The 26,838-nt window shown below is 41.2% G+C and overlaps 1 protein-coding gene across 1 annotated transcript in view; it reads right to left on the reverse strand.

Annotated features, from left to right (window-relative positions):
- Positions 1-26,838, reverse strand: part of LOC138605689 (metabotropic glutamate receptor 4-like) — a 155,208-nt gene that overhangs the window by 33,022 nt on the left and 95,348 nt on the right. The window contains exons 3-5 of the mRNA XM_069678091.1: positions 14,925-15,060; positions 14,564-14,718; positions 14,161-14,301 (exon numbers count right to left, since the gene is read on the reverse strand). Of these exons, the coding sequence (XP_069534192.1) occupies positions 14,161-14,301; positions 14,564-14,718; positions 14,925-15,060 (432 nt within the window). The remainder of the gene's footprint in view (positions 1-14,160; positions 14,302-14,563; positions 14,719-14,924; positions 15,061-26,838) is intronic.

Genomic DNA, 26,838 nt, shown 5'->3' on the forward strand with positions numbered 1-26,838 from the left:
GAGATTATAAAAATAAGGTGTGTTTAATTTAGATTAACAATAGGCTCATTACCAGGGATGAGCTCATGATAGAGCTGCATATATTTATATACCTGCAAAAAATGGAATTCAATTAAGCCGAGCAGCCTAATCAGACCGAGTGGGGGATCTCCTGCTGGAATTTGGAAAACAATAACAATATTTTTTGGCGAAGATTACCTGATGCAGTGCACAGTTTAACTCACCACCATATGTAGCTAAAACATGACATAGCACCAACTGTGGAAAAGTGTGCATTGTAACACCACTGTTAATTTCATTAACGAAAATTATGAAGAAAAAATGTTCGTCGGACCATTTTTCTGAAGACGAAACATCGACAAGCTAAAAATAGATCATTGATAATAAAAACTCTGACGACAGGTTTGTTTTGTTTTCATTAACGAGACTTACATGTTGGTGGTGGCTGTCGGACATTCAAAATCCATAATATTTTCCCCACTGTGCATCTGATCTGTGTGTCAAAATACAAACAACACATTCCTGTAACTGGCTGAATTGGTTGAGGGGCGTGCGGATCCCCCTGAATCTGACCCAGACACACAGGTGAGGATGTCAACGCTCGCAAAGCTAACAGGTATCATGAAGGTGGTCGTGAACTTTCTCTGTCAGGCTTTCTGCCTCAGGCTCTGTGCACACTCACAGAAAAAAAGGGTGTTTTATGCGTCATTTGGCGCTTGTTGTGCACAAAAAGGAGCGATCACCGGCTCTCTGCTTCAGTCAGACTGAGGACAAACGAGGTCAATGATAAATATATACAAGTTATTACACTGCTGCTGCTGCAATAAGGCAAGAGAGGAATGTGCAGTATGTACCTGCACAGCTTTGTTCTGTGGCTTTACATGCGCAACGATACATTCCAGAAGTGTCCATGAACACACATAACCTCAGCTGAGGACATATAATACCTGTGGAGAACATAGTCAGGAAATAATTATTGAAAGGACGGCGCTTTAAAGCAGACTGTTGGACTAATCGAATGAGTTTAAGAGGGAAATGAGAAAGGAAACGCTTTTTATTGACTAAAACTGGACTTAAACTATAAAGTGTAAAAATGACTTAAATGTGACTAAAACTAATTAGCATTTTGTCTTTTGTCTCTTGACTCGCTTGACAAAATTAACACTGTATTAGACTTATTAGGCTGTAGCAGAGCAAAAGTTGTACTTCGTAAACCTGAACCAGGTCAAAAAATATCTAAAAATATATGTTCTTCTATTTAGGTTAATATTGTAAGATTTTGAAACACAAAAATGGATGCCGTCTTTATCTGCGAGCGCAGCCCCAGCGTGAAAGGAGGTAGATGTAAGGTTTTAGCGAGGTTTAAGGTTTTGAATGAAATGTGACGGCTGGTTCAGGATATTCTTCTCCCTACAAAGCTCATTTATCATCTCTGCCATGAAAGCATTCAGACACGTTCACACTTAAATTCAGAAATTAAAATAATAAAAGCAAACACTATCACACATTTACCTTTGATGCTGGGACCAGTTATTATATAACTCAGTATGTAGCTGCCTCCATTCGTATTTTATCTGCCTGCTACAGTTTGACTACCTCAGTAGCACACACGCTTTTTAAAAGCAGTGTGTCACGGAGAAGCAGCAGAATACTAATACTACTTTGGGCGAAGACAGAAGGAAAAAATGAGGAAGCTTTTTGTTTTACTTTGCATTTTGAGAATGAAGTCGTTTTGTTAGAGGACATTTCCCTCCTTATTATTTCTTACGCCCGGCACTAATGCTGAATCTTTCATATTGTTCTTATGCCTGTTCCTAAAACTCTGAAATACTGTAGAATCCAGATTTAAAGATAAAAACTTGCCCTACATATAAATGCATAATGCTTCTTGTTAATCATCTTGTTAAGCAACCCTGATACAGTTCCCAAATATGGACCAAGGTTACACCAGGATACATCTATTAACATGTCCAGCCCTGTAGGTATAAAACACCTTTATTCATAATGTAACCTGTCGTGTGATATGAGATTTCATCAATGATTGGGATAGAGTGAGTGTTTCTGTTGAATTACATTTACTTCTTCTCGCCCAGAATCTGACAGGCTCTTTACTTTGCATATATGAATGTAGAAACACACACAGGATGAGTGGTTTTAATTTGCTGTCAGCGTAGTAGCTGAAAGTGACTCAGATTAAGTCCTTCACTGTTATCACTGGGATACCAAATGTTGTCTGCACAAATGTAGTCATGCCCCAAGTTTTAATTGAATCAGTGTTTATCCCTTTTTAACCAAAACATATTGGTTATTTTCGCTGCATGTGCCCGTCTTTACTGCTCACCAGCTTCTGTTACTGTGTTGAACATGTGGATACTGGTGATACATAACCAAACATTTCGCGACAGAGCAGCCGTTTATCATGCAACATCTGTCCTCTTCAGGTTCAAGCAATTTTCGACAGCCACTTCAATCTTAAAGAGTGCCAGCCCCGAATCAGCAAAGGTCTCCCTCTGTTAGCCATCTTTCATTTTCTACATCTCCAGCTCCTCGCTGCAGACCACAGGCGTTTTAATGTCCCCGATTATCTCATGAGCTTTTGAAACGCATGAATTATTGTTGGAGGTTACGGCTCAGTAATTAAGGGCCACAGGGCCTGATTGGACAGAGATTGTCACAGTTCGGACGGCATACGTATGCCAGGGGGAATCCTGCGAGCCAGAATGGGTGTGAGGGTGATATTTCTGTTGCAGGCTTGGCAGGCCACCCACACTAACTTTGTATTGTCTCTGCTCCGTAAGACCATCTCCCTCTCTCCCCCCAGTCTCTCCCCCTCTCTCTCTCACTGCCTCCTCATTGGCATTTTGGCGCTCTCACACACATTTTCCAGGCTGGCGTTTTGCTTTCAGAGAAATCCATTCAGATTAAACAAAGCAGAAGCAAAGAGTGGGTGTCTTCCACTCTGAGGCGTCACACGGGACATTTTGTGACAGTGTGTGTGGGCTCAGACCTTTGACCATTTTTTCAGCTTGTGACTGGCCACGGGCCATCCAGTCTCTTCTTGCCAAGGCGGTTCTGCTGCTTCTTAAATTAAACTGACACGGGGCGCTATATGCGCCACTCTTCCTCTGCATGATTTAGGTCATCTTAAAACTTGACATTTAAATCTTCTAATATCTGCATTTACAGCTGAGGCCTCTATTTGTGTCTCTTTAGGGCTGGAACCAGCAGAACGCTGGATAATTGAATATTCTGAGATATATTGGTTTTTTTAGGCTATAAAATATCATAACTGTGAAACATGCTCAACATAGTTTCCTGGAATCCAAGATGATGTTTTAAAATTTCGATTGCTGTACATACTAATCGCCCATAAATCTCCCTGTACATGTAGAACTGCAGCTTGTACTTTAAAGAATACCAAAGGGATCACTTGGGGGCCTCTGGGGTCACCTGATGCGTCCGTGAACCACAGTCAGGCAGTAAACTCAGCGCCTGATTCCTGCTTCCTTTTCTGTGATAGGACGCCAAATAAAATATGAAAAACTGAATGAATGTCCATAGCCATGAAAGGCTCATTTCACACTGCACATGCACATTCAGGAGAATCGACTCATTCATTACATTTATGCTCTTCCAAGGCCGAAGAACTGGGTAAGGACGGTAGGGACATATCCCTAGCTATATCCACAAATTATCGAATTGTCCCTCCAATAATTTTGTCTAAATTGCTCTTACAAGCAGCGGAGGAGTCGTTCATATGAGAGAGCAGGATATTTGAAACGTCCACTGTGTGAAATACCCAGTGACAATCGGGGGGGTCCCCCCTACCTAGTGCTCCAGCGTTATGCTGAAGTCTTACATGACTCAAGACATGGACACAAGCCATGGCAATCAGCGAGGATATACACGCGTTGCATGCACATCACCAAGGCCACAATAAGGCCACTCACACAGCCGCGCAACAACTACGCGCTGCAACAGAATCCACAGCACACTCACCTCTCTATCGTTAACCCGGCGCACACGCACACGCACACACACACACACACATGAACCCTACACAGCTCCCCTGTGCTACATTGTAATTCTGGTTCAGCCTTTTAGGAGTGAATCCAAAGTTAGCAAGTAATGAACTCTGTTTTCTCTTTGACATATTTTCACGACTTTATTTGCACGTGTTTTTCACCGAGTGTAATCAGACACAAATCCACAGCTCTTCAGTTTGTACGGGGTACCGCCGGGTTCTCTAAACTACACAAAGTTACAACCTGCCTCAGGAAGCGTCACTTTGCAGGACATCATATCGATCATTCATGGGGTTAAAGATAAAGAAACAGAGATCAGAAGTCGTTTCTTCTTTTCAGTCTCAAGCAGTGATGAATCAATAATCACCTGATAGTCGTTATTTGTTTGTGAAAGTATAACTCCTTTAAAAGGCAGGGAGAGCGCAGCTGTCGTCCCAATCAATGTCACAATGAAAACTACGCCCTTGTGCTGTTCTACTCTATTATTATTATTTCATAGACGGCTAACAGTTCTCAGAAACATGGACAAATAATCACATGAAGACATTGAGTATTGGATTTACTATTATGGAATCATTGTATAAGGTCTCCTTTTAGGCGCTGTAGAGGCCGTGAGACGATTACATGGGAGACTCATTAGAACTGTGCAGCCGTCTGCTTCACAGCAACAAAAGAACATCAAGCGTGCAGCGTTCCAAACATATTAAAAATAAGGTAAAAGATGCCCTTCGATGTGTATACAACATTTAAGACCTTGTGGGATTGATATTTTGTGTTATTATTATTTTTGTATAAACATATCTCCATTAAATCTATGTAAACAACAAATGCAGGCCTGGAAGTTTAAATAGTAGAAAACATTACGATTCAAACAGGAATCACAGCGGTCAGAAGAATCCTCTGAAGTGCGTCCTGTTTCCTCACTCAGCTCTTTTCTGTGTTGTATTTATTCGTGATTCAAAAGAAAGTCCCCCCTGTTACAACCTGGCACCGAACCTCAAACCCAATGCATGCTGGGAAATCCGTCAGCCCCCTGCTACCCTGAAAAGGATAAGCGGTTTAAAAAATTGATGCTTGGATGAAAAAGCAAAGCACATGCTTGCTTTATCTGCATTGCTGTGTTTCCTGCTGCTCCCCCACATCATCAGGAGAAATAAGGAGCCAATGAGGAGGGTCCCTGCTCTGCTGCTGCTCCTTTCCACATTAATCAATATCAGTTTTACATCTCCTTCATTCACAGATAAAAGACGAGTCTCACACTTTTCTCCCAGTCATTCATGTCCTCTTTATCCTTTGATCACAGGGCGGAGTGTAACCCTCTCAGGACGCTGATAATTCTGCAGAATGCCCCGCGAGGCGCTCTCACAGCTGCTCGGAGACTGGCAGCTCTCCACCTGAGGAGAGGCATCACGAGTGTCACATTTTAACCTCAAACACACGCTGCCAGACTCGCTCTCCCCAGGAGGAAGAGCTGATAGCGAAGTTCGGCTCTAAAATGTCTCTAACAACAAAGGCAAGCTATCACACAGTTACTACCACATGTACACACACTAAAGAGAGTCTTTACTGTGTTAATATGATTATTTCTGCGTCCAGGGATTGTAAAAGAGTACGTTTGTAAAGCACACAAGTTTAATTTACTTCTATATTAACTTGGCTGGGTGTTGTACAGTATAATGATCTCTTCAGTCAATTATTTGGTTGACTGCTCACGAGTTACTCTAGGTGCTGTGTGGCTCCAACTCAGTTTAATCATTGCCAGAATCCTCTAAAAAATATCTTTCTTTTTTTGTATTTAGTCCTTTAAAGTCGTATTTTCTTTTCTTTTTTAAAGATTATATATTTGACATTTGCCTTTATTAGACAGGACAGTAGATCCTGCGGGGAGGACTTACAGGCTCTACCAGCCGAGCTGTCCTGCACTCCGCAGTCATCATTTTAAAGCTTCTTGTCTTACTTGTTTTCAAACCTGCAAAGAATCTGGTCAACAGCCGCACGTTTTAAGCAGCCAGTGTGTGTGTTTATATGTCTGGTCATATTTTAAGCATTTTCTTGTTGCTGATTACGTCTCTTAAGGGACAAAGAAACAACAATTATTGATCCTACTAAAAAGTGTTGCCTATGTAGCCGAAGAATGATACATTATATATTATTCCTTTGTGCAGTAGACCTCAATTATATTGAATATTCATACTGTTTTATTGGCTGACGTTTTCCTTCAAATTCTTTTAGTATTATTAAAAGAGCAATCTGGGATCCCACCGGCTGTAGTCTGACGACGATATAACCTCTGGGACAGCGGTGAACATGCCGGGCGTGTACCCGGCGGTAAACGACTTCCAGTCAAGACGTTCTTTTCCGCGTGCTGCATTGTTTACAGAAAAAGAAACCGTTTTTCTTTTGATTTACTTCAATTACGGCTCTTATCTTTGCTGAAATTTCAATGATCAATCATGATGCTGATTTGTAAAAAGTTAAATGAAGCTCTGTCAGGTCTGTCCTCAAGAGGAGAAGAAAACTACTTTTAAAATGCTTGTTTGTCGAACGGAGGTCGGATCATTTCTGATGCATTCGAGGAAGTCGGGAAATCTGAACACTGAATGGTTTGTGACACTGCATCAATGGAATTCATTAGACAGCTGACACACAGACTGTTAGCTGTTAGCATGCAGATGTCTGTTTATAGAGGTTAATAAGAAGCTAAATTGTCAGATGACGCTGGTGGGAGTCGGGATGTTCCGCCTGCTTTGCTCTCTCTGACTGGTTTTCCTGCATACGCCGCAGCCTGCTGATACGTGATTGGTCAACATTAGTTGGACTACAAGAGTAGTACAAACAGAAACCAGAAAACTGCATGCCTGCAGTGATGTTATTTGCGGCACAGTTGGTAAATGAGGTTACCAGCTCTTAAGACTTGCAGCTGCAGGCTACATTAGCCACTACAAGTATACACATACAAAACCTTAAACTTCAATGTTGTTGTCATCAGGGGGACGTTTGTTTTGCAAACATGTAAAACATAGAACACACTGAGCCTCATGCACAGAGAGTCAAGACATGACCACAGGAAACCCAGAGTATTTTAAGCCACGACGACAAACATCACCAGCCCCCGGTCGTTTAACCAGAAACGAATCATTTACTGGTCATCATGAGCATCGAATAGTTTGTAGGCCTAAAGAAACATGTGATAAAATAATGATTCAGACCTGGCCTTTGATAGTCTAAATCCCGGTCTAGAGAGGAGCTTAACATTTGAGGAGGAAAGTGAGGAAACTGACAGATTTTGAAGAAGTGTTAGTACAAAGAAAATGTTCACATGCAGTTACACGTCTCCCCAGGTGTTTTACCTTTAAATGAATGTAAGATTTTTTGTTGTTTATTAAGCTTATTTTTTGTTACTTCAGTGTTCACTTCTGAACTAATATAGATACTTGTAAGTATTCCAGTAACCTTCAGTATTTTGACTCCTGGGACAGAAGCATAAATCTATCTTTAGATTAAAGAGCTTGTGTATGAAACAGCAGAAATTCCCACACTGCCTTTGTGCCAAATTTAAAACCACACAGTTCCACATTTCACACCTCAGTTATTGTGAAATTGTAAACAAGTTATCCGGGGTGCTGATCACACGGCACACTCCTGAACCCTCACTGGAGCTCCCCGAAGAGCTTTCGTGTTCCCGCTGGCAGGTTACCAGGGTTCACTCCTACCGATCTCCAGACTAACTCATCTTCAGTATCTTATCTTATCCGTCTGAGTGTTACACTACACATAACCCTCTGTGCTCTCTCTCTTGTGCTTAAGTGTTGGGACTTACTGCCTGTGAAGTCGATGCCAGCTGTTGGTTTTACAGCCCACCTCTTGAGTAAAAGTAGCAGTTTCTCTCAAGTGCATTTAGCGAGTGTGTTCTGTTTAAGCAGCGCTGTGTTAGACGTTTATTGTCGTGCCAAGACTCCACTTTCTGAAATCCTCATTCTATTAATAAATAAGCACCAAGATTCACCTGAGTTTGGATTCCCTGCATCTCTCTTATCATCGGACGCCATTACAGACACATTTACGTCAATTAAATGAGCACACTGACATACAAACACTTGTCAACAAACCCTGTAAGAACCTGACATCAGGGTTCCCACTCTTTTTACCAAATTATTTTCCAGGACATTTTCCAGGAGTTTTTCCTGACAATACGGGACAGCACTTGCTGTCAAATATATCATTTACTGGTACGCCTAGTACTGACACATTTAACCCCAGTTTTATTCCTCCTTTTTTTGATGATGCAGGGTTCACGATGAAGTGTCTCAAGCCCCTTTTACACTGCCAGTTCAAGGCAGGATTATTACACCTGTCATGTTCTGTCTTCTGTGTAAAAAGCACAGAGGCGCAATGATGGAGGAGTCGTTCATTAAGCCTACATCTATCCGAGTTACACCTGAAAGGACATAGCAATGTATTGAAAAAAAAAAGATGATAAAATTCAAGTGTCGTACTTTTCTATCGTCTTTCAGTCGGTTAGAAAGCGTCTAAAGGCGGCGATCTTACATCGCTCGCAGGACTCGATTGTGAATGTGACAGCTCTGGGAGCTCCGACCGGAGTTGAGGCGGCAAACTCGGTGCTGAGCGAAGGACTAAATTAAATTTAAATTTTCCCAGGACAACATGAAATTATTTCCAGGATAATTGGTCATTTTAATCAATTTCCAGGTGTTTCCAGGACTGAAAAACTAGTCTCTAAATTTCCAGATTTTCCAGGTTTTCCAGGACGCGTGGGAACCCTGGACATATATAAGAACCACTGTTTTTGTCTTGCTCTCACAAGCTGCATTTGTGTAGTTGTGTACATTAGCAATGGTCAATACACTTTAGTTACAGTATATATTAGACTATGAAAAACAGTAAGTAGCCACAGACTCTTTTATCAGCCGTAGGGCTCTACAGGGACTGACGAACAGAAAACCTTTTAAAGAACACTTCCCACGTGCACATTTTTTGATCAATAACCTTTTAATTATACTGATACTAAATGTCGCATTAACTTGATTGAAAAGCCTTTTGGATATTAAAAAAAGAATCATCTGGGAATGTCTGCTCGTGAGAATGAACCACTTAACAAATCAAAGTTCTGCATCAATCAAAAAGTTCAGTTAAAAAGCTTTTATTTCACATGGCAAACAATATACCACTGAGCGGGTCGCGAGGAGTCGGCTGTGTTAAAAGTACATTTTTGATACGCTTTGATTGAGTTCATCTTTTCACCCATGCAGTGACCCCATTCACAAGGTGAATTAACCACAGCAAACCTGAAGTATCCAAAGAGCACCTGTCCGTGATTACTACAAAGACCCAGCAGCACTTCTGCTACTTTGTCTCAAGGTTCTGCATCACTTTGACATAAATGTGCTGAAAATCCAACCCTGGCATAAAACAGAGCTGCTTACTGGACTATTACAACCAGAGACGGTCAGTGGATAACTACCCATGCTATGCTCCATGACGGTAAACAAGTTAACTCTAAAATTATGGCAACTACAGCTTGTCACGAAACCATTTTGCATAGTCACAACAGCACTGTGAGACAATGGATGCTCAGACAACACTAAATGACGTGTTAAAATAAGTCCACATCTTTATGAATATTGTAATGTTCCATTTAAGGTCTTCGTGAAAAGGCTTCCATCCTACCTTTCCACCTGCCCCACATTCTCTACATTTCCCTCAGCCAGCCGAATAAACAGGCTTAGTGAGGCCACCTGTGCCTAGTTAGATACAGTGTGGAGCCCTCACTTAGAGGAGTGTTTCTGGTTTCAACAATACTGAGAGAATAAAACTGATTTTTCATAATCATGTTTTATATTGTAGAGAAATCTACAATTTTATTAACGTGTTTTGGTGTCCCACAAATATAGCCTTACCATGTTGTTGGGTGATTTGCTACTGTTTTAGTTGGAGTTGCACTCTCTGGTCTTTCTTACCCTTGTAAGGTAATGGTTCAATCCAATATGGGCAGGGCCAGGAGAGGCATACAAAGAGACATTTGGTGTGTCCGAAACCGCATACTATCATACTAATCATACTAATCATACTAACCGTGATGCAAAATTGAGTATGTCATGCGTTCCCATCTCATAGGATGCAATTTTGTGTATGCGAGAAATGCCCGGATGTATACTAGATCGGCCCGGATATTTGAGTATGAGACGGGAGCTCACTGGTTGTACTCAACCGCCCCACAATGCATTGCGGCTATTCAGCTTCTACTATGGTGGAGATGGACCGGAGATCAGACCGGACATACGTAAACGATTAAGTCACGTGATACGGAGAAGACAGCGGTACATACTGTTTGAGTATGTAGTAGGCAGTACGTTAGTATGCGGTTTAGGACACAGCAGTTGACAAGGGAAGAAATTGTCGTTTGGAGCAGCTTGTTGTGAGCCTGTGTTTTTGTTTTCATGTTTACTTGACTTTGTGAATTTACCCGAGACTTCTTTGTTTTCCATTTTTGATTAATAAAACCACAAGTTTGAGATTTCCGCCTCCTGGTTCTTCCAACCAACATCAGCTCACCTCCAGTGCCAGAAAGCCACGCAGAAATCCCTTTTTGTATTGGGTTACTATCAGTAATGCTAGAGTCTTGCTTTAATATATATGTATGTATGTTTATATATATTCAAAAATGGTGTATTTGGAACTCTTATGTGCTGAAAAATTCAAAGTAAAAACGTTGTTCCCAGATTCCTTCTCTTTCCCTGTTTGATTATTTAGTTTCCTCAGCCACAGTAGCGCCGCATGTAAAACTAAAGTCTGGAAAACAACAGTGAACTGCATGTTTGGAACATCTTGTTGGCGTACTGTCACAACACAAAAGTAGTGTACGCAGACAGTGAATATACACATCTGGCTCCAGGGCAGTGTGATGGCTCAGCGGTTAGCACTGTCCCAACACAGCAAGCCGGTCTTTACTGTGAATGTGGAGTGTGTGTGGTGACATTTTTTTTCATTATCCTTAATAATAATAATGATAATAATACATTTTATTTATCTAAAATCAGCTCCAGAGGTTAAAAGCAGTTCTAAAAAGGTGGGTCTGATCAGTGATTTGAAGGAGGTCAGGGAGGGACAGTCTCGGATGTGTTGGGGCAGAGCGGTCCAGAGGGAGGGGGCAGCTATGTCACTCCAGGTGACATTACAATGTTCTGTCTCTGTTCAGTGAACTATCTTTAAATTTCAAATGAAGTTTGCTTTCATTCCATATTTGTGTGTGCATAATGTAGGGCTCCTTGTCTTCTAATTTGCAGTGTACCCAAAGGCAGCATCCGGCCATGTTTGAGAAATAAATAGACTCTGAAATTGAGTTCCTGTTTGTAAATGTAAATTCTAACTTGATAATACCGTTCTTTCCATCAGACCACGCTGGACTGCACTCGGCTTTTGGTCGGAGCTCAGTCCTCAGCTGACCTCACCAGTTTAAGGGAGCAAACATTCACTGCTGATAAAAGTCTAAAGGTATTTCAAACCCACCAACATTAACGGAAACTTTATGCTTTAATGATTCAAGGTATATCATGCACTCACACATGATAACATGCATGGGAAGAAGGGCCACAAACACCAGCTGACTTAATAAATGCTCCCAAGAAGACAATTTCCAGAGTACATTTAGTCAGACGGCATCTTGTGTCAAAATGTCATGAAGGTGAAGGCCTATTCTGTAAAAATGTAACTGTACTTAATAATTGTTTCTTTTTGACAATTTATTCAGTGTGTGGAGTTTTTGTTAAAGTGATAATCTCGAAGATCTCAGTTTCAACGGTTGTTACTCCGGTCGCTTTCCTTTTCAGACTGTTTGCTTCATCTGAGCGTCGAGTTTGTTTCTTTTTCTTTGGATTTTCACTTCTTGTTGAAGTTGTATCTGTAGTCATCCATCTTTTCTTTGTTTGTTCAGCCATAGTAGATTACTGTTTACTCGCGACACTTGCAGAGAGCGGAAAAGCAGCCGCTTAGCTCCGCCTACCCTCTCTGGCAGACCAACCACTGCTGGCTGATGGAAAACGTGTCACTAACTGGGCGCCGCTTGAGATTTGTTTCGTGAAAGCAGCCACAGACACCCAGTCTGTAATACTGCAAATGCAAAGGCTTTCATCAGTGGGCCGTAGGCTCAGTCACCATTGTCTTACCTCATCCGGCGATAGAAAGTGACTTAACAGACTATCTATTTAAATGAGAATCTTTGAGATGATCATTTTAACGATGTGGTTAACCCTAAATAAAACTTAAACTATTGTCACAAGGATGCTGAAGGCATTGGTTGTCTACTTTTTGGCCTTCAAAATAGCAACCAAACATACTGTTAACCGTCTTTAAAAGCAACAGTTGAGAACAGTAATGTCTACATAAGTAGCTTTGTCATTTCTGTATCACTGTTATGCAATCACAGCATGTTTCCTATTTGTTGAAATGAAGGCTGCCCAGTAACACACTACCTAAAAAAAGATCTATAAATAAAGAGCAGCTTCACACAGTAAAATAAATACTATATTACACGTGTGTTATATTTTACTGTAAGCTCAGTATTTGATTTGTGAAGGACATCCAATAAATATTATTATTATAATTTCAGGAAGCATCAGACTCTTAAAAGAGAAAACAGTACAGAGAACTGAATGTACTCTTCTTAAGTTGCAGTCTGAGGAGCTGATGTGCTAACAAGACAAGTGAGTGCTAACTGACACTGATCACAGGATGAGCTGTTAATGCTTGCTGCCCTGCTTGCTTCAAATTGATCATGTTGTAAATTGGCTGCAATCTGCAATCCCTGCAGGACCTGAACTCCTGCAGGACTCGGAAGCTTGCAGAAAGATTGCGGCTGACCCCTCCCAGCCCGGACACAAACTGTTTCAGACACACCTGGAGGAGGCTGCGGTGCATCAGGACCCAAAGCTCCACAAGAACAGTTTCGTCTCATCCGCAGCTGCTTTCATCACTAAGACCCGAGCCTGGACGCACTCTGACAATCCTCCCTCCCCAACCAACACTTCTCATTAACATAAGGTCCACACAACGCTGTTGTTAACTAAGACACATCTTTACATCAGAACTTTAAACTATTAAAACTTTGTAATGTTCCTGCACATGCTGTACATCTGTTTCATCTAAACAACAAACAATAATAATGTTTTTCCATTTTCTCTTTATAGTCTTCTTATCGTTTTTATTATACTGCTTTATTATACCGAGGCCCTGCATGTAAAACCTGATATTGATTCTGATACTGTTGTTTTTTTTGTTCTTTTTGAGCTATAAATTTGTAGCTCTTGATTGGTGTGATCGACTGGTTGTTTTAACCTGCAATGATTATAATTATACACGCGCTGCCAGGCGCTGACAGGGGACAAAAAAAAAAGATTGCTGGCACGGCTACACAACTCTATTAGGCAGATCTTGAATGACCCCCCCACCTGTAACCTGTGTATAACTACACACCAGGTATATAATTATGCCACTCATATAATAAGCATGTCTCTCACATCATGACACTTAAATTATAGTCATCGTCGTCCCCGTTGCTACGTTCTTCCGTTTTGCAGTTTCTAGGATGAAGCATCCTTTACATTGACCACGATTAGTGCAGCGAACGGGAACAGATTTCTGCACTCGCTTGTTAAATAACTAAACAGAAAATGAATTAAGATAAGGAAGAAGGCATTCAGATAACCCTCGTCTTTTAAATACATGTTGTTCTTCTTAATTGGTGTGTAAATCTTAATAAAATGAGCAATGTGTTTCCGCCTCAAGACAGATTGTGCTCTTCACAGCTGTTAGCGTATGGCACCGAGCCTGAAGCTGTAACCATGCAGCCCTGCTAAGCCATTCATTTCTTATGGCCATGTGAGTAAACACACACGACTCAGCAGAAATACAGTGTAGCACTAAACCGAGCTAAACTGTGAGTGTGAGTACTGAATGTGTAAGGTGTTTCACTTTTTAAAGGTGGGCGATGCTGTCAAAAAAACTCTTTCACCGTGAGCCAAATGTGTCACCTTCAGGAGGATGTTTTCAAGTTCGTTAAAAGTTTGAATAAAAAAAAACGTTACATGATTTTTTTCTCCCCAACTGAAGAATATCTTACTTGTGCACTTTTTGAGCCCGGACCCTTTCTTCACCGCATGACGGCTGAGCTTGCAGTTGAAGTTGTTCTCCCAGAACTCAGCAAACCAGATATTCCTTCTGTTGTTCTCCAGCGTTCGGCTGATGAAGTAGCGATCAAACCCTGGAGAGATCAATGCGTTCGCTGTCATTGACACAGTCAGAGTCAGTGTAAACAGAGCTGGATCAGTATTCTCTCGTATTTGTTGCTTTTTGTTTTCTAATTTGAGCTTTTAGACCTGTGATGATTGGATGATTAACGGTTAAATATGATCGAGTATCTTAGATCCAGCCCTGCATCACATGAAAAGAATATTTGACTGAAATATGCACATGGTTTTAAAACAGAGCGACGGCTCATTTATGCACAATCCTCTTCTCTGTACCTTTGATGGACTGGCGCTTGGGCAGGATGGTGACTGCTCCCTCTGCCATCTCCTCCTGGTGCACAACCGGAGAGATCTTTGAGCCCCAGCTGTCCGAACCCACCCAGATGAAATGACCTGTCTGGTTGGCCTTTTTAGCTGCATGCAGCAGCCGCCTGCAAATGTGAGGAAACAGATGTTGCCACGGATAAGGTCAGTATCCCTACCAGCCTTACTTTGATTTTGTTTTTTTGCGATTCATTACACAGTGTTGTGGCAGACTTGGACTGAAATGACTGGCCCCACATGTTTGTGTGCTGTCTGCAGCAGAGCTGTTTTCTTATCTTGAAAGGACTGATATGTCGCTGCCATCTCCTCTTACCTGATGTCGTCTTCGTTGGCAAAAAGTATGACAACTCGCGCGTTCGGGTTTTCTCTGAGTCGCCTGATGACCTTGTCAAACTCTCCTTGCCTTGGCTCCCTGGGAATCTTGACAGACTGGGAGATGCACACGCCTCCTAAACACACAGAGATCAGAGATTTTACAATGACAACTGACAGAAACACTTAGAAACATCCAAATAAGGCTTTACATAATTGTTAAAGTTTAGTATAATTAAGCACAAACAAACATCTTGTTTGAGGTAATGGCTACTTCAGTTTACCAGGGAATGCTTTCAAAATAGAAACTCAATTGAAACGCTGTGTTTCCCTGAAGACTGATCGAGCAGCGGAAGGATAATTGAATTCTAAACAAAAGAAACAGCGGGGCTGTCTCTGAAAGTCAGGTAATACCTTTTCCTTGTTTACCAAAGACATGCTTGTTAGGTAAATTGGTGACTCTAAAATTGCCTGTAGGTGTAAATGTGATGTCTAGCTCCTTTTCACCTGGTCCAAAAACCCACTAACACCCGTGTCGTCACGCTAGTCTCCGCCCCCTTTTCCGGCGCCATGCTATGCTCCGTCAGTAACTTCTGCGACTCCTTGACATCTAAGCTACAAATTCCACCCGTCTCAACGAGCAGAGCTCGAAAAGTCGTTCCACATTTGTCGGTGGCAAGTTTGATACACAGACTGAATGAGTAATAGATGCAATAAAGACCTAACCACCGGAACATCTTCACTGTTTACTGACCCTGTCTCCGAGAGGAGTATACTCCACTGGCAATGGGAAAAGAGACAATTGGCATTTATTAGCGGGTCTGAAAAACCCGCGTCAACGTGCTAATTCGGTGGGAAAGGGTTATATGTGTCAGCCCTGTGACTGACTGGCGATCAGTCCAGGGTGTACCCCGCCTCTCGCCCAATGACAGCTGGGATCGCCCCCCTGCAACCCTGAACAGGATAAGCAGTATAGATGAAGGATGGATCGATGGAGTAGTATGTATGGTGTTACGCAGAGACTTTTATTTTGAAGGTCACTCGTGAACATGTGCAGTCTAACGTTCTTTTCTTTCCCTAAGGTCGTGTTAAATGTGTTTTCATGTAGAGTTTGTGAACTTTAAAGTCATAGGTAACTATCTGTATGACCTGCTCTTCTGTTAGCTTTACTTCCTATTACAGCTCTGGACCTTCCTTGCAAAGACTTGCTTTTTCTTCAGTCTGTTTGCTTTCATTGTTCTTGGTACATATGTGACGTCAAAGGTCAGTAAGCCAAACTGTTTTAAAAGCATTTTGTTGTATTTGTTCAAATTCTCTTCACATCCCGACAGTAATTAATAAATCAAAGACTCCCCGAGTGAAACAGTATCTGTGGCTGTCACGGGCCTGTACTAAGTCCTTCTTATCATTCCCTTTGGACCGAGCATTTATAAGCATGAAGCATTTAGCGGGGATGCCAGCAGGGGCTTGTCCTGAAAAGAAATTGAAACTGCTTTAAATTTTGCTGCTGGCCAATCAAACCCACATTCCTGTTTGATCACCGGTACATCAAATTACACACCCCGTCCATCACATCCTCCTGTGCTGCAGGATTGAACCCCGCTTAGATCCAATAAATGCTCACAAAATGACCAACACTTTGAGTGAACTGACAAAACAAACACCGGCTGTTGTGATGTGTTTTGTGCAGTCCGAGTTTCCAGTGCTTCTCCAACAGGATTTCTTGCTTGAGATTTAGAGTGTCTCGCTGTGGCGTGTTTGTCTGAGGGATTGTCTCTCAGCATCCCGCAGCTCTCAGGACGGCGAGGACACAGCAGAGGAATGTCTTTGTACGCAGTAAATCCAACACTCATACATACTGGTCCTATCGTTGTAGATGGAGACCAGCTCAGCGTCGGGGTAGATTAACTTCAGGAAAACCTCTTTGCAAAAGAGAGTCTGTGTTTATTTAAAATGTCACACGCAAGGTTAACTGTATAGCCTGACAAGTTGTTCTCCGAAAAGCAATCAGAGGAAACAACCAGCAGGAGTGACACGTCTGGAAGTTATTGGACAATTAACTGCAAATTAATTGAAGTTGAGTCGTGTATTTATGCACCACCTACACAGCACAACCTGATGCATGAGGCTCACACAGAGAACTAGTACTACAGGGAACATAACGGCTTCCACCAAGTGTTATTTGAGGACTTGTGTATATTTGTCCGGTATGTCTGTCTGGAAAAACAGCTACGGTCTAGACTCCTGTCACTCTGTGGTCTTCCACCCTGGTGCCCAGCTCAATAAGGGGGCACTTAAGTCCCGATTAAGCTGTCCATAAAAAGTTTTGAGGTCTGAGACAGAGTCCCCGTGTTGGATGAAACTGTCTCCGTCTTGCACAGCTGTCACCGAACCTCGTTAAGTTTGAGAAGGTCAGACAGATTTTCTGACCCAGTCCTCAGACATGCGAAGATTTTAAATTTTGTCAGCAGTTTTGTCCTTTATTAAGAGCTGTGTTTAGACAAGTTTGGAGGATGGGGGGCTGCAAAATAGCCAAAAAGAAATCTATGTGTGCTGCTGTAAAAGGTGATAAATAAATGTGCTTGTTTGCTCGCTGTAGCCGAAGTTTATTATCCGGCCCTTTAAACATTTTTCGGAATAAATTAATTACACATGTAAAAGATTTCATGAGCTCTTTTTAGTTTTGACAAGCCTTGTGAAAAGAAAAGTAGAAATATAACATTAACTTCTGAGGTTAAAGCCCCGTCTATAACCTGAATGATTGAAACAAATTAATCTAATTAATTACAGGCTTTGTAATTAATCGAAAATAACAATGATTTCTGTGAGAAGCACATCACATGTAGACTTACTCAGTCTGGATTACCCTCTTTCTAGATGCTTACTTCTTACTTCCACACCTTAATTGTTCTCTCTTCTTCACCTTATTAAGGTTTAATTCACAATCTACTTTAATCCGATCACTTTGCTCTGCTTCAGTCCCCCGAACACACATGCACCTCTGCTCTCTGCACAGCTGCTGGCCCCGCCCCCCTCTTTCTGTCTGTCTCTCTGTCTGCTGTGCTGGCTGTCTTTATCAGCAGTCTGTTTAATTAAGTTACAAAGGTTAAAAACTTTCTCTGGCAATTCAGTTCTCCAAGGGACGTTATTAATGACGTAGCGTTCAAAACGATCGATTGATCGTTACCAAATGACATCACCTTTTATCAACAGCAACAATCAATACATTTACAATAGAACTGCATATGATCGTGTGCGGACAGAGAGCGTCCAATGTCGGACCCTCTTTTACTGTTAGAACACTGTGAGGAGTAAACTGGTCCCGCTGGTTGCCATGACTTCACGTGTGATTGACACCCTGTGACTCCTGACACCGTGGAAAGCGGGCGAACAATTGTTCATTTGGAGCAGACATCTCTGCAGTCATTTAATTGCAACTTCGGGACACGTTATAGAAATCTGCAGAATCTATGTAGCGGAAACACTGATAATGTTACAATGTTGGATGTTCAGACTAAACGTGGGTGAAGTTTCAAATCTGTAGGTGAAAGTATGTTGGAGTAATCCCCAGGCTTCTCAGCTCAGTCTGCTGTGAACGCCAGGTTTCACACAGTTTTTTCCTCAGCCGGCTTCGGAGAGCTGGCCAATCAGAAGAAAGTGGGCTTTTAGGGGCGGGTTTTTTTTTAAAGGGACAGAGCTGACTGAGTCGTTTCAGGCAGAGGCTGTATGAGGGCCTGCACAGAGCACCAGAGTTTTAACTGTAAATTATGCTAAGCTACTCCACAGGTATCACAGAGGGAAATATGAAGCTTGAATGCCCTCCCTTTAAAAGTTTTCTAGTTTGTTCCACCGACACTGTTACCTTCCCACATCCTGAAAAATTAAACAATACTTTTGCAGACTTGTTGAATGAGCTCTGGTCTCACAGCAGGCAGGGCATGTTGCTTCGCTGCTCCAGGAGTCTCACAGTGAAATACTTGAAATCTTTATTCATTACAACAGTGCAAACGAGGCATCCTGTCTGAAGTACTTGGAGCTAGCACAGTTTTAATATGGATGACCACCACTGTTGGATATATAATTCCCAGCAGTGCCAAGTGCAGAGTGAAAAGCCAACTTATATTTTAAAAATGAATGACTGTTTATAAGACTGGAGTGCCACTTTGTTTAACTTCATTATGACGTGTTTCTAGTTCAGGCGGGGGGTTGTTTTACTTTGTTTGGATCTACTTGAGAGTTGAAGGTTGCATCCGATGTAATTTTCACTGGAAACACAATCTTTCATAGCAACCATTAACACCAATAAACAGTTTTTACAATGATAAATGTCGAGCAGAAACCTCGTATCTCCACATTTCATCACGCTATCGGTCACCCTTTACATCTGTAGATATACAGACGCATACAGGTAACTTAAAAACAGGTTGTTTTTTATTTCCTGAAAAGTAGAGGTTTTGGAGATAAGAGGTTTCTGCCTGACAGCAACGAAATTTAAGACAAAGTTTTGTTATTTTGGAACTTCACTTACAACAACCTGAACAGCTGTGATATTTGTTTTGGTTACCGCTTTTCTGTAGCCATTTTTGTTGATGTAGCTAGCAAGTTAGCAATGTAGCAAAACAAGCAGCTGTTCCTCTACCTGTGTGAAACATCTGTCACAATATTCGGGGTGTTGGTACAGAGGTGAAACCAGGTGAGAGGATTTGCAGATTGTTTATATATAAACATCGCCTGGTTACGGATGAATGGGTTCCAGTGAAGCACCATCTATCTGGTGTCGTGTTTTTACTAGACTGTCAGGAACAAACATTTCACGCTGTTTTTTAAAGTTTCCACTTTCCTTTTGGACATTTATCACAGCTTTGTGAGCAGGAAGTGCCTCGTGTGTTTGATCCTGGGAGTGATGTGTGGTATCCCTGAAAATCACACTTAAACTGTCAGGATGCTTCACATCATCTTTCACTTTATGGTAGACTGCTGCAGGGAGTGTGTGTCTTCACTGCAGTCGTGCGAGCGTTTCAGCACGTCAGCCATTTGTGTGATGACCCAGTTGTCCAGTTGACTCAAACAGGCTCCATTATCGGTCATTTGCTGTGTTTACTTAAATTGATGGCTTTAGATAAGTGAGAAGCATGCCATTACTCTGGCATGCCACAGTGGAGGACTATCCTGGTGTTTTCCTAACAATGTTTTTACTGAAATTAATGGTGACATGAAGCCGCTGCAGTGTCAGAGCGGCCGCGGACGTGTAATCTGTCTTTGTCACAGTGGCTGAGCAGCTTTTTAATGCTTTTATTCATATTTAGATGCCTTCCAGATACAAACACACTGTGAGGGAGATAAACACAAGCACACAAAATGTTTAAGTCAAGACATCGACATTTGAATAATGTGACCATGAGATTCCACCACCACATGATCGGATCATGTCACAGCTGCACAAAGAACACATACAATACCTTAATGTTTGCCACATGAACAAAAAAAGAGATTCAGGCTGCAGAGAAAATACATGAAAGATGAGCAGATTTATGTCCTAATGGTGCATCAGAAGCCAAATGTAGTCCATCAGTCAAGCGTCTCTCTCCTCATAGCACGAGATCTTTGCTCTGAAGGGCTTTTACACTCCCAGTACAAGGCGGGATTATTACACCTGTTACGTTACGTCTTCTACGTAGAACGCACAGAGGCAGAATGGTGGGTTCCTCAAAGCACATAATGGTGGGGCGAAGTCGCTCCGCCTCCTAGCCGGCATCGGAGGTAGTAACAGAGGCGTAACAGCGTCTGTGTAAACTGCAGAGCCGGCAGGGCGGAACAGCGCCGTGTGTGTGTTAGGGATGCACGATATTACCGGCACGTTATCGATATCGGCGCGTTGGCCGATATAATTAACGGATAATATAATGGGCTGCTGCATACTTGATTAAATGCCCGACCTCGGCGCAATGTCCCCGGCGTGAAGAAGACCCGCAGCGTGATGACGTCACGTGTGTCTACCTGCAGCATGAGAGAGTTAGAAGCCAAAATGTCCGTGGTGTGGAAGTTTTTCAAAGTGCCCGAAATAGAAAGCAGAACTGCTATTTGCAATGACTGCTCAGCTCCGGTGATACGAGGAGGAGCCAAGGCAAAGTCTTTCAACACTACAAACTTGATTAACCATCTCAAGACCCGTCACCCCGACCGTTGTAACAAATGTGATAAGAGTATCACCATTATACTGTACGCTAATTCCAATACAGAAGAGAGTTGATGATCTCTGCAATTAGGTGTGCGGGAAAAAAATATTGGTATCGGTAATCGGCTAAATGAGTTGTAAAATATCGGCATATCAGATATCGTGCATCCCTAAGTGTGTGTATTATGTTAGCTTACACCTCGCGCAACACTGGAATGCTATTTAAAAACACACACTGGGGCGACTCTATATGTAAAGTTTAGTATAGTTTTGTCAGACACTTTAAATATGAAATCTGATGTCAGTTGCAAAAGAACAGCAAGATAAGCAATTTAAGTGGACGTAATTTGATAGGGCGATAATTTACAGCCCTAGCAGCCACAATCCATACAATATGTAAACACTCTAGAGATGCATGTATGTGCATGTGTCTAGTGTCTATAGAAGCTGCTTCTTGTACTGTAATACAGTAAGAAGTAAGAAAACCACTGAAAAATCCAGGATTAAATCTCCACCAGCTGACAAGAGCCTTTTACTTAAACTATTTTATGTGTGTCTGTATATTAAATCCGCAACAGCCCATTTACCTTCCACGCTTTTAGTGTTATAATAAAAGGTAAAGCTGTAATTTCCTGCTTTAGTTAGGACTTGAAAACAGCAGGGGGCTCTCAGGCAGGTAGTGAGTGAGCTGCTCACCTTGCAGCAGGCCTGAATGAAATGACAGCTTTTTTCATCCACTGAAACTCCAGAGTTCCTACTCTGTGCTCTCATTTGAATAAATTATGTAAGGAGCTCTTAATCAGGGAGTAAAAAAACCCAGAAGACACTGATGTCAGTCGCGCTGAATACTAATCGCACTAAATCACCAATGATGACCAGTTAGTGCTGGATTAATGAGGCCGTCTGTCAGGAAGTAGTTAGACAGAGGTCACGAGTGTGTAGATCTTATGTTATATAAAGTGAGAACTATTCACCGTCATGACGTTCTCAGCAGCTGCACTGTGGTTTTACAAATGGAATGGGAACTATAGATAGCACCTCGGCAGCTGAGAGGTGACAGCGTACGCCACAGAACAGCAGTGTTGCTGGTTTGAATCCAAGTGCTGCTGCATGTCATGCCCCTCGCTCTCTCCCGTTTCCTGTCACTCTTTTCACCTTCAATCCGTCCAATAAAGACAAAAAAAAAGCTGCCGAAAGAAAAAGAAATGCGGAGTGCAGAAAAGTCACATAAGTTCACGGAAGAGTTTAAGTCCTGAGCTGACAAGGTGCTCGAAGCTCAAAGAGGAACCCCGGATGCTGAGAAACACTGTTTGATGCCGGAGAGCTACTTTGTCTGTGATGGTTTACCTTCCTGCTGCATTTACAACACAAAGAGGAATCTTCCAGGTTTGCTGCTGGCTTGCTTTGCGTCAGGAGCTTGTTTTTGTGGATATGTGAGGAGATTCGAAATAATCTCTTTTTGCAAATGAATCTCTTCTTTGCCAAGTGCACACTGTGTTAACTTTAACTGCCGATGTGGGTCCGATGTGCCAGGAAGAAAAAGAAACACAGTCCAGCCATGCCGTTTGTTTTTCAAAAACAAATTTCCAAGTCATAATCTCAACTGCAAGCTCTGTAAGCGTGGCATGTTGTATTCTTTAATCTGTTCTGCTGCGTCCATGCTCAGTTCATGTTCAATTAAAGCAGAGAGATACAATAGCATTAGGTCTGAAAACACAATTTGCTGTTTTTCTGCACTGCTGACTTTCCTAATTGTACATCTTTTCCCTGTTATTTGTTCACCACACACGTCTTTGTGTGCGTTTAGTCTGTAGAGCCACTCAAGTAAATAATTAACACGTGGAACGCATCATCTCGACTTTATCTTTGTTTTCTTCCTTTTTATGAGCTTAAGAGACCTCTGACTTTAAAAAGCTGTTTTATTTGAGTGTGCAAAGCTGGTCGATCACAGACCTCAAGCTTAAAACATAGTGTTTAACAGAGTGAGAGCACATATACCACTCATTTAATAGTCAGGCACATTAAACTAATCGCTTCATTTTCATTAGTGATGTGTGGCGTGTAAACATTTGGATCTGCACCACAGGAAACAAATATAACAGAGACTTCACTTTCAGACATAGGACGATGAACATTTGAATATTGTGCTATAAAATATTCTATTCTATGATAAACAATATCTCAGGCAGATATTTGCGTGACCTGGTCTGTGTCAGAGTGCAACAGCTTCTTTGAAAAACACCAACCGGGAAAAATAAGTGAGAACTAAAAATCAATAAAGATTTAGTCTTTTTTTTTCTTTACTTCTGCCTGTGAGCTGCTCAGTCGGTTTGTTGTTGGCAGGAAATCTCCAAAACTCTAGAACCGATTTCAATGAAACTTGATGGAAAGTTCAGCCAAGGGTCAGGGAACAAGTGATTAGCTTTTGGTGCAAAACTGGATCCAGGCAAAGAAACGGGAATATTTTTAAATGATCCGTTTACTATTTCAAGATGGGCTTTTAAAAAAAGGAAGTGTTATTGCACGTACTTTCAAGTAAAAAAAAACAAGAGTGACGTCTTTTAAATCTCTTCTTAAAACTCACTTTTATAGACCTGCTTTTACCTGCTTTTCTTCTTATTGACTTTAACTATCTTTTCAAAATTTTTATTTCACTTTACTCTCTTTTTCATCTTTTTATTGCTCTTTGTTCTTTTATGTCCTTTTATTGTTCTAATGCCCTAATCTCCTTTATTGCTTATGTTGCCTTTAGCCCCTTTTTTTTTTCTCTTACATTGCTTGTATTGCTTTTATTTCTTTTTATTGCTTCTATTGTTTTTAAATCTTTAATTGTTTTATTGCCCTTGTTGGTTTTATTTATCTATCTATGTATTTATTTATTCTGTAGCTTTTTTTTACAGCTTTTATTTCTCTTTTTGCTTCATTTCCTCTCTTTTATCTTGACTACCTATTTTATATTCTATTTATTGTTTCTACTTCTTCTTGCTTTGTCCCCTCGGTCTCGTGCCTGGCCATGTTGTGTGGGTTCTCCTGTCATTGGGTTCTGTGCTTTGCTTGTTCTTGTGATTTGCTGCTTCTGCGATCTGCTGGTTTTATGATTTTGCTTTGCTTCGTTGTCAAAGCACTTTGTAAATTCTTGTTTTTAAAGGTGCTATATAATAAAGTTATTATTATTATTATAAAAGTTTTCCATATGAAATATAGTTTTCTACCATAAATACAAAAAAGTACAACTATAAAACTATTAATAAATTATTATACCCACAGCAGATTACACGGCTATGTGTTGAAAGAAGTGAACCCACAAAAAAAAACACCAGATTTTGTAGTTCCCTTAAATCTGCAGAGCTTTTTAATGTCTGTCACACAATTCACTGTTGATGAAAAATACTTCACCTCTTTTTTTTAGACTTGATATCATTGTAAATGAGAGTTTCCCCTCATTGATCTCACGGGTAAAAAATAAAGGTTGATTGATTGATTTTTAGTGACAGCATTCAGCTTTAAAAACAGATTGTGTGCAAAGTGCCAAGCAGACGAGAGGAAGGACAAAGTGAGCAACTAGCCGGTGATCATAATGAAAGCATATGTTTCTCTATGTCTGCTGGATGAGTAAATGTTTAACTGGTTTTCCATTTTAACCTGTTGTACAGTATTTTATTTGTGTTACACGTTATGCATCAAAGATCACCACAGAATTGACTGATCACTTTTCACTTGACCAAATCTGAAAGAAAGTTAACATCTGTTGAAAGTCTTTTAGATTTTAAAGCTGATTTTTATTCCCTGTTATAAAAAAAACAACTTTATATTATTAACTATATCAATTAAATGACTTGAGCTACTGTGTCAACACAAGGAGAGGACAGATGGCTAGCTTTAACCAATGTCAGAATTTTAAATCATTAGTGAATTGCATCTGTGAGACTTCACAAACATTTCCCGGAATGGTTCATTTGCTGACGGGAAGCGTAGGGAGGACAAATGGCTCAGAGCCTTTTGACACGTCAGTGTGAAAACTGTCGAAGGCTGCCGGTGCTGTAGATTCTTTCAATCCCGTGTTTTGTCCTTCAGTGAATGGCTTCTCGAAAATTCTGCATTTGTCAGAGCGAACACAGAAATTCTTCTTTACACAGCGGCGAACGCAGAGCTTCTGAAATGACCTCACAAGTCTGTGCGAGTGTACGCTCATGGCATTTAAAAAGTGAGTTAAAAAACAGATAGTCACATTATTATGTGGAAACCCCAAACGTGTGTCTAGTACATCGAGCATTAAAGTCTTTAGTGCACGCTAGTCAGACAATGAAAGCTGAGTTCTCCTGTTTACGTATCTGTGCTGGAGGTGCGAACATTTCGTACAATGTATTGCAACAGAAGCTGCAGTCTTGGCCTTGCTCTGCTACATTTCTTCATTTGTATACTCTGGTTGCTGGAACTGCTTGTAAACAGAGTATACAATAGTTCGGTATCTGACGCAGCCAACAACATTACATTCTTCATAACATTTTCTGTGCTTATATTTTGAGATGCCATCCTCTCGTTGGTTGCTAGTTTGCAGTTAGCTAGCGACTAGGAATCTAAGCTGAAATAGCCTGTAGCTCTTCTGTATTACCGACATATCACAGCACCAGAGTCGGGCACAGAGAACAATGGCGGGCATTTTTCACACAAACTTAACTCTGCTGCGTTTCCCTTTCAAACATGCAGAGTTTACTGTGTGCTCTGATGACTTTGGACTTAAATCTAAAACAAAAAAGGAATTTCAATCACAATGTGCTGATAACACTTTTAGATACAGATCAGTCAGATACTACGGAAGCCCTTAGTGGACATGCATCCATACATTTTATTGACCCTGTCTTCCGGTGATAACCAGTCGTGTTTTTTCCTAGATCTAGACTTGTTTATCTCGAGATAACGAGACCACTGCACCACTGTGACGTCAGATGATCATAACTGTTTTCCCCACAGTTGGAAAAGCACAAAACAAACAGGCTTAACTTTCTTCATTACCATGGGCAATGGCTGCATGGCATGTCCAGCTCTGTAATATCACCAGCCTGTTGTTTTGTTTTCTAGATCGCTGGAAAAGAATCCCGTTATCACGAGAAACAAGCTCAGTTATCTCAAGATAACGAGACAAATAAGTGGAGATCTCGAGGAGACTACCGATAATGACTTGTTATCACGGGAAAACATGGTAAATATGGATGCATGGCTTCCGTAAGACACAATCGTCCACTTACACCTTTACAAGTAGTGTGACAGCATTTAGTGCGTGTTCCCTACACACAGTGTTTTCAGAGAGCTTTCTTGAAGTTTGCAGTCTCTATTGAAATGTCAATACAGAAAAGGAAGTCGCTCTTATCTTTTCTTCCTCTCTTTCAGCTAAATGGTACTTTGGCAAACAATAAAACAGAGCACTGCCGGCATTCATGGCGTTTTGATGAAAAGGACATTTTGACAACTATGACCAGTTACAGCCCTTTTTGATTAAAACTCCTGTCTGTCGCCTCTGACTTTCAAACAACAAACACACAAATACTTAAAAAATACCGTTTCTATTCTGCTGTCAGCTGAACAACCGGAGAAAATAGGCCATCACAGAAATGGCTTCCCAGCGTTTTTGTGCACTAAAATGACCTAATTTCTTTCATTCCTTGGATCGGGGAAATAGTGGAGGAGTCAAAACCTGTCAACATTTAAAATGTGACCTTTATCGCCTCCATCAAGCTAATCA

Source organism: Semicossyphus pulcher, unplaced genomic scaffold, assembly GCF_022749685.1.
Source record: "Semicossyphus pulcher isolate SPU_LCO1_2020_fin unplaced genomic scaffold, fSemPul1.0.p SCAF_3, whole genome shotgun sequence".
NCBI classification, from domain to species: domain Eukaryota; kingdom Metazoa; phylum Chordata; class Actinopteri; order Labriformes; family Labridae; genus Semicossyphus; species Semicossyphus pulcher.